General features: G+C 40.0%; 1 protein-coding gene across 1 annotated transcript in view; it reads left to right on the top strand.

Moving 5' to 3' along the window:
* Positions 1–13,128, top strand: part of lama2 (laminin, alpha 2) — a 196,063-nt gene that overhangs the window by 62,494 nt on the left and 120,441 nt on the right. Inside the window, exons 5-10 of the mRNA XM_046061408.1 lie at positions 291–481; positions 5,229–5,408; positions 6,321–6,410; positions 10,526–10,643; positions 12,656–12,834; positions 12,935–13,034. Of these exons, the coding sequence (XP_045917364.1) occupies positions 291–481; positions 5,229–5,408; positions 6,321–6,410; positions 10,526–10,643; positions 12,656–12,834; positions 12,935–13,034 (858 nt within the window). The remainder of the gene's footprint in view (positions 1–290; positions 482–5,228; positions 5,409–6,320; positions 6,411–10,525; positions 10,644–12,655; positions 12,835–12,934; positions 13,035–13,128) is intronic.

The raw sequence follows: 13,128 nt of genomic DNA on the forward strand, positions 1-13,128 counted from the left end.
TTTTTGGTGTTTCATAGTGCCGTCTAATTTGCTTATTAGATTTTTCCATTAACTGGATTCCCTTCACTTTATATTCAATCAATTCAGGAGGTGGACTATCAGGTGGTTCTAAGCTATCAAGAAATATGTGGAATTGAGTGTTCTGTCAATTTTCTATGTATTTTAAGTAGGGTGACCTAAACACAGTCTTGGATGTCCATCATTATTTTTATTGATATTTTTTCCTTTGCACATGACACGTTTGAAGCATTTCATTTCATTATTTTCTTCACCAATACTTTTGTCCACAGGCAACTGGATCTTAGAGCGTTCAATAGATGGTGTGACCTTTGACCCCTGGCAGTACTTCGCCATCACAGACACAGAGTGCCTGACAAGGTTCAACATTAATCCACGGACAGGACCTCCATCCTACACCAGAGATGATGAAGTTATCTGCACATCTTTTTATTCAAAGATTCACCCTCTGGAGAACGGAGAGGTAACACTTGTAGCTATAGAAGAAGTTGTTACACTGCCAATGTAATCTATAGCTGAGTTGGGTTTAGTTTTAGATGGTGAAATCAGAGACTGCACAAGACACAAGACTCCGGTAAGACCAGAGGAGGCTTTGTATTTATATAAATGATGCTTGGTGATCAAACACATTCAAAGTGAGTGCACAACGTTTTCCAGATGTGGAATTTTTATTGTTAAGATGTCGACCATATTACCTGCCCAGAGAATTCACCATTATTTTTGTTGCTGCTGTTTACATCCCTGTAGATGTAATTAATCAAAAAGACCTCTGAACAGTTTTACCTAAACTCCACCAGGGGAACAAATACATTAGACTATGTTTCCATGATTATTCATGGGCAGTTACAGTGCCCTCCTACATCCCAAGACCATATTTCCCTGCTTCTCCTGCCTATTTACACTCAGCTGATAAAAAGTTTGTGAACAGATGAGGTTATAGCAGCTCTACAGGACTGTTTTGAGTGCACAGACTTGTACATGTTCAGAGAGGCCGCCACCCAGTAGAACCACATCAATCTTGTGGAATATACAGCAACATTTACGTCATACATCAGCAAATGTTTTGATGACGTGGTGATCACTAACACAGTAAAATCACTCCCCAACCAGAAAGCCTGGATGAATGGAAAGGTGAGGGCTCTATCCAAAAAAGCTGCCTTTCAGTCAGGTGATAAGGAAGCATACAGCACCGCCAGAGCGAGAGCAAAAGCCAGCATCAGTGAGGCAAGCAGAGACACAGCAGATATGAGAGAGAGACCTCAACACCAACAACACCAATAATATGCGGCAGGAGATCAAAAACATCACAGGCTACAAAAGCAGGAGCGCCTCCATCATGTGAGGCCACGTTACCAGATGAGCTAAACACATTTTATGCTCGCTTTGATCTCCTCAACAAAGAGTCAGCTGTAAAGTCCACTCTACCTCCAGAGGACCGGCCACTGTCAGTATCCACAGCAGATGTGAGAAGAATCCTGCTGAGAGTGAATATAACTAAAGCTGCTGGGCCTGATAACATCACTGGCCGTGCACTAAAAACATGTGCCAGTCAGCTAGTTGATGTTATTACTGACATTTTTAACATATCACTGTTACAATTGACAATGATATGTTAGAAAGGTGTCTTCTGCTCAACAAGATCCAGGGAGGCCAGATAGGTGAGAATCATTTTGCTGATTAAGCTGAGCCAAAGAGCTGATTATTGATTTTCAGAAAAAGGAGGCAAAGACACACACCCCTGTCTACATCAGGGAAGCTGAGGTAGAGCAGCTGAACAATTTTAGGTTCCTGGGAATCAGCATCACAGAGATCCTGACATGGTCATCTCCATGCTTGTTAAGAAAGCTCAGAAACTGCTGCATCTCTTAAGGAAGAAGGCAAAATTCCCTTGCCAAGTTCTTAACTTTTACAGAGGAACATTAGAAAGCATCCTGACTGGAAACACCCCAAACTGGCATCGGATGTGCACGGCCCAGGACAGGAGGGCTCTGCACCACTCCGAAGATCCTTGGTACCCATCTACCAAGCCCCAGTGATATCTGTGAGCTGAGGTGCCTGGCAGACCCCAAAGGATACATACCCACCACAGCCTGTTCACCCTGCTGCCGTCTGGCAAGAGAAACAGAAGGATCTGCTGTTGTACCACCAGACTCCAGAGCAGCTTCTTCCCTCAGGCTGTGTGACTCCGAAATTCACCCTCAGCACTGCACCATGTAAAATAGTTGTATTTCCATGACTTATTTATTCACCCATCTATTGTATATTATTTTTGTATATAACGTTTGTGTTTGTAAGTAGCATAAAGGGAGCTACAACTTAAATATGTTATATGAACTTGTGTTGTAACATACTAAATAAATCTACTGTACGTTGTTAGCAGACAGAGAAGGCAAACAAATCCAAACAGGTACAATAGCAGGCAGTCATGTGGGCAGGAAAAATCCAAGGCTGAGATCAAAAGCAGACAGGCTGAAACTGTATGGCTATAAGATAATCTGGAAAAGAGAGTGATCTCCACCGGTATGTGGACTGAGTGACTGAAAGGGAATAACAGAGTTTGGAACTAGAAGTGATGTTGCTACAGTAGCAGACATGAATAATAAACAGATAATGTGAAATAAATTAAGATGACACCAAAATCAAAAGTCTTTATATAAAAGCTCATAAAGACATCACTGTAGTCCTGTATTGAGCAGGATAAATAATGAAATACTAAATGTTTTCAAATTAATACGTAGATTGGAACTGTTTTCTAATAAGTGGATATATTTCTTTTCACATGTGCACAACTGTTAATATAATGTAACCAGTGATTGGAAATTGTGTTCCAATTTACTGAAAACACACACACACACACACACACACACACACACTGACACACACATCTTGCCCACCACTGTTTACTGTTATGTTCCTTTGATCAGCTGTGTGTGATTGCACCCAGTGAGAACAGAGGGCCAAGCTTGCTATAACTGACATTAATGAAGAGAAAGAGGACTGTGGAACACACAAACAAACACATACACACACACATGCAGTAAAAAACAAACTAATCACACATCTACATCTCCCACACAAGCCTCTAATTGTAGATGTCTGTCTGAATATGTGTACGCATTTACATGGGTGCTGGTGTGTGTGTGTGCTCTTACACGTCTGCATGCATGTGTGTTTGTTGTGTGTCTTTCGTGTTTATAATGTATGTGTGTCTGTGTCCTGCGGGGGTGTGCTAGAGGGGGTGCGAGCTGGGAGATGTCAAGAGCGGCAAGTAACGACGGAGGTGTCTGAATGTGTGTGGGTGCGTATGGTGTGTGTGTGTGTGTGTGTGTGTGTGTGTGTGTGGGGTTGACAGCTCCCTAGCCGTCTGATCACAGTGAAACCATAATGAGTTGTAGGCGATGTGTTACAGCATCGCACACACATTCACAATGTCACCCCACCACTCATCACACACGCACACATACACAACTATCTCCTTCACTGCTGTGTTAAGTGTGCAGCTTACACCCATCAAGTCTTCCCCCTTGACACACACACACACACACACACACACACACACACACACACACACACACACACACACGGTCAGCCCACTCTGTAGACTTTTTTGCAGATGCCAAATGTTGCTTTTGGCCACATTAGTGAGACAGACAGATGGACAGACAGGCAGGCAGACAGAACCTCACACTCCTTATGTGGCTGTTTGTTGATTATTGTTACAGAATTTAAATTCAGTCTCATTCTTCTACATATATACAAAGGCAGTTACAATATAAAAATTAAATTTCTTTGGTAGACAAAATTAAAATGTCTTCCAGTGTCCATGTTATGAGGCATCCTGGTGAAGAAAAGCAACATACTCTGTGGATAGAAGGAGTCTCGTTTTGCATCACGGTAATCTTAGACTGACGTAGGACACATAGACTAAATGGTTTTTTTAAACAGTACAACTATGGGTACTAGAACTCCCCCTTTGTCTCTGTTTCTGATGTTGGTGCAGATCACCTGCTCAATCAGTGAGAGTAAAAACAGGTGTGCATGATTAGGTCCTCTAAGCAGTGATTGACTCAGCACTGTCACATTGTTGAAGAAAGGGTAAATTCTGGTTAAGTTGGCCCTCTAAAGAGTGGATGATCAATTGTGTTTTGTCTGCAGTAACAGGAATATTAAATTAATGCTTTGTTCTTGTTGTGCAGTCATTTTTGTATCAGTTTAACTCACCCTGTGTAAACTGAGCAGATGGTTTGTTCCAGCTTGGTGAGACTGAAAAGGTTAAAGGCCAGTCACTGGTCTGTTGTGGTAGGAGGGTAGGTTGCAGCTTGGTGTAAGGCTGCAGATGATTCTTTTTGCTACTGCTATAGACCTTCCAGGTTTTTTTCTGTTTCATTTATATTTTTGTGAAGAAACACCCTCTTCTTCTGTGTCTCCCGGTAGTCCTTTAATGCTGTATATTTGTTCTTTCTCCTCAACCATTTTAAAATGTGTATATTTTCAATCAAAGGTCTTTAAAGCATCTTTTTGAACATCAGTTATATTATTGTCTAATTAAATGTTGTGTAGTACAAATACTGAAAAAGTATTCATTTGCCAAAGTCTTGACTTTAAAATTTAATTAAAAATGTGTCTTAAACAATGTTTCCTGTAAGAAAAGGGTTATTGCTACCCCTCCTCTTCTTTTTGATTTGTTGTCTGTTTTGGTTTCACTGAAGAGGCTTTTTGCTCCTTCCACCATCTGCCACTGTGAGAAACTTAAAGCACCTTTTAAAGTTCCCATATTATGCACAATGTACTTTTTCATGTCTTTTTCAACATAAATGTGTCCCTGGTGTGTCTAAAGATCCCCAAACTGTGAGAAATAAACATCCTCTCTATTTTTCTACTGCTCAGTCTTTCAGTGAATGTGTGTGCAAACACTGTTTGAATTTGGAACGTGGGCTTTTAGGGAGAGGAGCCTTAAACAGATGGGAGCTAAAACGTTTGTTGTTCAGACAGAGCCTGAATAGAGATGCTAAAGCAATGGACAGTTTGAGAAAAATAATGTTGTTTCTTTTAACTTTAAAGACTGAAAACATTTTCTAGTAGACACCCAAAATAAAAGTATGAACCTGCAAATGAGCATAATATGGCACCTTTAATGTTTGTCTTGGGACAATGTCATAGTTGAACTCTGCTGTTAAGATGACAGTATTTACTTGTCTGTCTGTCTGTAGATCCACGCTTCTTTGATCAATGGTCGTCCCAGTGCAGATGACCCCTCCCCGACCTTGCTGAACTTCACCTCTGCCCGTTACATCAGGTTGGTGTTTCAGCGAATCAGAACGCTGAACGCCGACCTCATGACTCTGGCACTCAATGACCCCAGAGATATCGATCCCATCGTGACTAGACGGGTGAGGCACCTCACTTTTTCCTGTCTTTTCTCTTAAAAATTATAAGTATCTGCCAGGGTGATGACAAAAGTAAGAAATAATCTCATCATTTTAAAATGATGGTAAGTCAAAGTTATGACTAGTATCTCTTAATTGTGATAGGTGTGTCAGAGATCTCAGTCACAACTTACAAGGTTACAATATTACTCAAAGTAATGTTTGAAGAAATGGCTAAAAGTTTAACAGTGAGATAGCAAGTTGTAATATTTGCATTTATTACCAGGTCTGATAATTAAGATACTATCTCATAGGTTTGAGTCATAATGATCAGATATTAAATCATACATATGACTCAGTATTACAAGATATAATGCTTCACAATATTGACTCTTTCACTGCTAAAAAATATAATAATGGCAGAAATTTCATTGTAGCCATATGATTGGTTAAATCTGATCAACTGTTACAAAAATGTGTATCATAATAAAAGTCACACTACTGTACTATATGGGGCATCGGTACAGGTTTTGACCTCACGTTACAGTAGACTCAGTAATGTCGAAATATTATTATTTTTGTTAAAAGTGAAACTAAATCAGCTGAAATGAAGGCAACAGCATTTGCAACTGAGACATTGTGATTTGAAGTGTTTTGTGTGTGATTGAAGAAGCGGAGCCCTGTGAAGGTGGGCGGCTGTAGCTCTGGATGTAGAGTGTGTGAGTTTGTGTGAATGTATGAATGAGAGGCAAATTATAAAGCGCTTTGAATAAAAGCACTATATAAATACTGCCATTTACCAGTACTGCTGTTCAACATATCACCATCATTGTTGGTCAGGACATCCCTTTTCAAGCATAATCACCACTTAAACTGCTAATATGCTCATTAATGCTGTCATACTCATTATAACGTGTTTTCTCTCTCTCTTTTCAGTACTACTATTCTATTAAGGACATATCAGTCGGAGGGATGTGTATCTGTTACGGACACGCCAAAGCCTGTCCACTCAACACTGTTACAAAGGTAAAATACTTAACTCTCTCCCAACTCTGTTTTCTCAATCTACATAACAATAACATCAAGGTAATTACCATTACCTCCATACTGAACAGAAGCAAAGAGCACCTCAGGCACCAGCTTTTTATCTGCTGCCTTATATCAAACTGCCTGTGTTTGTGTGTTTGTGTGTCTGCCTGTCTGAAAGGGACACAGGTGACCCAGTGAAGCGTTGTCTCCCATGTCACTTCAAACACTAGAGTGTTTGATACCAGACACCTGATCTTTCTCTCTCTCTCGCTTAACACACACACACACAGTCTCGTGTCCTTTACATGTCCTGAGGCTGAACCACGAAGACTAACTCAGATGTGACACAGGTGTCTGGTTCCTTGGTGATGATGTCATTTACAAGTGATGTCACTGATGTGTAAAGAGCTCTAGTTTCTTCTTTGCTCCTTTTTCTTCTTCCGATCTCTAAGGGCCATGTTAAAGAGGTATTTTGAACTGGGAAAAAAAGCAGTTCTAGGGTCTTTATTTTACCATACCATACCATTTCTACCTACCACCCAAAAAGTCCCTGCTTGGGGGGTAGTACTTTCCGAAAGTACCGGTACTTTTGGGGGGGTGGGTCTTATCTTGCAGTGATTTTCTGAATGGGAGAGTAGAGACTACTGGTTTTAAATCGAGCATGTCGGCTGTTTTTCTACAACTGCTCCTCTCTTTTCCACAGCTGTTTGCAAACCAATAAATCACAATCAACAATCAGATAGCACACAAGTCTCGCCGATGTCTGCCTGAGATCATATGTTGGCATTACATTTATTACTCGGAAACAGCAGCCAGCGTGCAGCGGTGTGTTTACAGCGAACAACTGATGGAGTTAGGCTTAAATTCTGGGTCCGGAGCTGTTGTTTAAAGTTTTCATCAGTCAGAAAGTTTTTACACAGAGCTCAGGCAGACACAGACATGAGTGCTGCAGCTCTTGTCGGCTGGAAATCTAATAAAGTTCCAAATTGTCGCGATATTATGTATTAAATAGTTATTTTAAGAACTTGATGGCTTTTACCAGTTTGTTATTAAATTTGTAACGAACTTTATTGCGTCTCTTCATTATACTAACACAAGCAAAGCCTATAGTGCTCATGGATAGTGGTTACAAATAATGATGCCTGTGCATCGCTTTGTACGGGGTACAGGCCTACAGCCTACATCAGCTGGTTAATTTCAGTGTTGGGCAGTAGCGTCGCTACATGTAGCACTGTTACTAGTTTAACTACATTTCTCAGTAGCTTGGTGGTAGCTTAGCTTTTTTCTGAATCAAATAGCTTTTCAGTAACAAAGCTCTTTTATTTACCGAGTAGCACAGTAGCTTCCACACACGCTACATTTTCCCAAGTATTTCTGAAGGATCAGTAAGAGACGCCACCGCCACACACGGACCTATATGTATAGCCGGTCTTCTGAAGATCTATGCTGCCTTGTCGAAAAATGCTACCATAGCGCAAATCGACAGCAGAGACTATCGAGTCGCTCTGCCCTGTCGAAAAATGCTACCTTACGTGTTCCCTTTTTCAATCCCATAAAGTTATAACTCTCACAGTATTATGACATCTTCTGTTTTTTTGATTATATTATAACATCATTTCAGGGGCAGCTGAGCTTCTGTACTAAAGCTTCTGTACTACTGGCAGAATCAGCAATAGAAAGGCTAGCTGCACGGCTGTTGTAGCTGTTGTTAGCAGCAGTTAGTTGCTAAAGTAACCAGGACATCAGAGGGAAAACCGGACAATATTTTCTCCATCAACTCTGATCCAGTTTCAGTAAAACCAGAGAATAAAGTTATGTTTTTGTACTGTAATCAGTGAGGCCTAATCTTGCATCGCAGGCCTTGATTCAGCGCGTTGCCACTAAGCCCCACCCCTCTTCTGTGAGGGGGGCTTTAAAGAGACAGGTGCTAAAACTGACTATTTAGACAGAGGGTGAAGAGAGGTGCTAAAGCAACGGACAAATTAAAATGTGTTTTTTAAACATTAAAGCATGTAAACATTTTCTAGTAGAAACCCTAAATACAAGTATGAAACTGAAAATGTGTATTCTACGGCACCTTTAAAGTATCCACTTCCAATTACATACCGATCTAAGCACATTCTATCATTTTTATAAAACTATGTCAAATTTTAGTTCATTAAGAAATGAATCTGCAGCGATTTCAAACTTGCTTGTAATACATCACGCTGAATATTTCTTCCGTTTAATTTTTGTGTCAAAATTATGTCACTGTTAATTGTTATTGGCTTGATTGAGTTTTCTGTTTTGGTCTGATCACATGCTCAAACTTCCAGGATTAAGTTGGCCCATAAATGCACCATACATGAACATACTAGACTTTTCGAGTCAAGTCCAAATATTCTAAATTCTTTCAAAGTGCAAAGATATCATGGAGTGTCAATCTTAACAAAGTCTCTGCAACTTCATATTCTTACCATGGGGACGTGTACTAAAATTAGTCTGGAAGGTGGTTAAACTACATCAGAAAAGAAAGATAAAACTGTTTGCAAACCTCGTTTAAGACTTCAGGATTTGGTCCAGCAGAATAATGTATTGTTAATTAAAATCATGTATTTTTAAAACATGTTTCTACGAGAGTAGGATAATTAGTTATATATAATCTATCAGCCAAAATGTGGCACATTATAAACTGAATCTACCTGTGATTTTGTAGTGATTTTCTCTAGCCCTCTGTTCCCACATGACATTTAGCTCCTTTACTTTGATTCAAGTTCATCCATCCATGCTGTAAAGTCTTGGGCAGGCGTTCAGGAAGCAGGAAAAGTGGAGACCTGTGAGATGATTTGTTAATGATCGTCTACAGAACATTTGTTCACATGCATGCTCTGTACAAAGGCAGCTTGAAGCCAGAGCTGTAGCGTTGCCTCAGATAAAAGGGACAAATTCACTTGTGCCAACAAATCCAAACTTGGCTCTCGCTGTGCTATTGTACTGCTCTCCTCTCAGTTAAATCTGGCACCCTCTCCACATCAGCCAATTTAGAGAAAGTCCTAAATTGAATTACTGAACCTCGAAGTTGGCAAATTTCCTGCTACATTCTGCTTTGACTGTGTTTAGTTTTGAATTTATTGCTCTTGTGGGAGAGTAATAGTGAACCCATTTGCTACTGACTGACAATCTGGAAAGTGAACAGAGTTATTTTATTGCAGTTGGCTCTCCTGTGAATACATTGTTGTTTGATAGGCTTTCAAAATGTCATGCATATTGGTAATTACCTATTTGCAGCCCTCCATTTTCACATTCATGTGAATGTTGTGATGCCACGTGATGTTACATAAAAACAATTTCCTCACCCACTTACAACGACAATAACATTCCTTTTGTTTATTTGAACATGTCTTTTTTTTTGTTAAAATGCTTGTTTGCATATCTTAGTGTGGAATCACATGTTTCACTTTAAAATTAAAGCCAACTTTTTATATTTTGGGTATTTTAAAGAGTTGCCTTACACCAGCTGATTATCTCCAGTAGTTAAAAGTTCTCATTCGGATGAGAAGGTGAAGTATGAAGTATACTAAGGTGTGGTCAGTATCAACCTGACATCACTTGTATATGTGGTTACACATTCAAAAGACCTCAAAAAATACATTTCAACTTGGTGATACGTTAATCTTTAGAGGGCAATAGAGGGCTGTGGTAATTTAATTGTGTCAAAATATTTTGCAAAGTTTAAGAGAGTGTGGTTAAGGATGTAGTGTAACCTCCCAATTGTATGTATATAAGTATAACTTTTTATAATTAATTTTAAATATTTGTATGTTCTGTGTGTGTGTGTGTGTGTGTGTGTAGCATGAAGAGAGCTACAGCTTTAATTTCATTGTGCACCCTGTGTTGTAGAATGACTAATATACCTTGAACCTTGATTGATCTAAGTTAGGGTCCAACAATTTGAGATGTTAGTATTTTTCCTTCACAAGACACTTGACAGAATGTTGAGAAAAAGTGGATAAACTGAAATTCAAAATCGACTGTGGCCCACATAGTTGCTCATGTGTGTACAAATCTGTAAAACCTCTGCACTTTTAATGTTTTTTTCATATATTTATGTGTGTGTGTTTGTGTATGTATAGAAGTTTAGCTGTGAATGTGAACACAACACATGCGGGGAGAGCTGTGATCATTGTTGCCCTGGTTACCACCAGCAGCCCTGGATGGCAGGAACCTTCAACACTCGACATGTCTGTGAGAGTAAGAAAAACACAACATAACAACGAATTACACAAACTTACACAAACTACCCACAAGCCTACATTATGCCATCTACAACACAACATTTTCGACTTCAGTGTTTGATTTAAGACTCTTATAAAGCCTTCAAAAGTCTTTGTATCCATTAACCTTCATCAACTATGTAACTGACATCATAAAACTAGGGTTACAACATGTAATCTTCCTTTTATTTCACACAGACTCAGTAGTCTTTGTGGCTGGATAACCGCTTCTTCTGCTTTGACTCTGACACAATAAGGTGACAAGAAGTTAAAGGTCCTGACTGACACAATAGTAAAGGAACCAACCATGACAGATGAATTCAGCGCAAGACCAGAGTGTCCCAGCACTGAACAACTCAACCTTGCTGAGTTTGAATTTGGAAATGCAGGAGAATTACGCAACCAGGTAGTGTTGTAGTACTCAAGACCGGTCTTAAGACCACTTTTTGATGGTCTCAGACTCGACCGCATTTGTACTCAGTCTTGTCTCAGTCTCGGACATTGAGGACTCGGGATTTTATTTCAAGACCATAACTTTGGGAATATCAATAAACTGCTTGTGCATTGGCTGATTTATTTGTTAAGGGCCTAACTTTGGTTGGATGTCAAACTTTTTGCTTCAGATGCAACCAATAACCCTAATTAAAAATGTGTTGTTACAGTTGTCACCCCTCCCCGCGTTTGTAAGCATTATAGAGTGAATAAAGATGCTTATGTTGATTTCAGCTCTTAGTGTTTGTATGTGGGTGTTTTAATGGGAATGTGGATCTTTCAGATCAATTTGAGAAGTACCTGTGATCTTGTTCCTGTGTGTGATGTAATGTGGGGAACAGGTCTTGGTCTTGACTCGGTCTCGCCCTCCCTCGGTCTTGGTCTCAGTCCCTAAAAGTCTTGGTCTTGTCTCGGTCTCGATAAACTTTAGTCTTGACTTGGTCTCGGTATGTGTGGTCTTGCTACAACACTACAACCAGGTTCACAATTATTGTACAAAGTAATCTAATGCAAAGGATGTACAACCTCTACCTGAAAGTGATCTTGGCAGCCTAGTGCAGCATAAGGAGAAGCCCAACAGCACCACACAGCTTTACATGTCAGCAGTGTCAACTCTGAAATCAGCTCTGAAATATTTTGAAGATAAAAGTGGCTTTTGCACAGATTTTCACCACTGGTATTCCACCAAACAGAACAGTGGACACTGTCATACTCTTTGTTGAGTAACAGTGGGTTGAGGGTCCATCCGTGCCAACTCATACTGTAGGTTTGTGAAGGTTTATTGCCTTTCCAACCACCCAGAGGGACCACTGGTTTCACTGCTGCCTTCCTGTCTAAGAGGCACATAAGGTCATGTTCAGTCAGACAACAGCACTGCAAAAAATTGCAGCCCCCTAATTAATTTTAGTGAGGCTGCATCGGTACAGATAACTTTGAAATGTAGTGTTTACCTGGCGATTGTTGCGATCATACTGTAACTTTCCAGAAAAGCAAAATCCTTCCTCATAGTAAAACTGCTAATACTGTGTAGTGTTTTGGTATCTGATAAGCCTTCACATTAATGGATATATTACAGATACCTGTGATCCTTTCTTTGTAATATCTTTTTAAAATCATGTCCACAGTCACACTGCAGAACACTTTCCTCTTGTTTGTAAATTTTAGACAGCAAGCTCCGTGAGTAGGAAACACAACTAATTCTAGGCTCCACACTCACTACAATACTGTAGGAAATTGTGAGGACAAGCAAAGTTAAAGACCCACTTTTTCTCTCTGGACTAGAGATAATGCACTGCTCATGGTCCGCGTGTAAACCTTAGGGTCCTGTCTTCAAAACAGGATTTGATGTTTTTTTTTAAAACTCCTATGTGGAAGAAGTAAATGGATTAAAAAAGCGGTCCTCCTAACTTCATGCTCAGTACTTGGATAGAGGAGCAACTCAACAAATCCTATCAAATACAGAACTACAGTACCAACGTTGTGTGTGTGTGTTTTCAGAGTGTAACTGCCATGGTAAGGCAGAGGAGTGCTACTTTAATCAGACAATAGCAGACCTGTCACTCAGCCTGGACATCCATGGTCAGCACAGAGGAGGTGGAGTCTGTATTGGTTGCCGTGATAACACAGCTGGAGTCAACTGTCAGACATGTGTTGCTGGATTCTACAGACCTGTTGGGGTACGTCACAAACACATGCACCTGTGCCTTATTTGAAATTCGTCACTATTAAGTGAATGGTAACTGAGTGTAAAAATGTTTGCCTTGTTCACCTGGCCAGGTGAGCGCTGAGGAGGAGAACCCCTGCATCCCCTGCTCATGTGATTCACATGGTTCCATCAGTAAATCATGTGTTGCAGAATCAAGCCAGGCTACGCCCAGTATGCATAAATACTTTTTAATCTTTCTGTCTGGTCTTATTCCTTCTGGATATTGTTCATGTCTTGAAGTATAAATTATTTCAGCCTGTTAGTA

The sequence above is a fragment of the Micropterus dolomieu genome, linkage group LG10, assembly GCF_021292245.1.
Source record: "Micropterus dolomieu isolate WLL.071019.BEF.003 ecotype Adirondacks linkage group LG10, ASM2129224v1, whole genome shotgun sequence".
NCBI classification, from domain to species: domain Eukaryota; kingdom Metazoa; phylum Chordata; class Actinopteri; order Centrarchiformes; family Centrarchidae; genus Micropterus; species Micropterus dolomieu.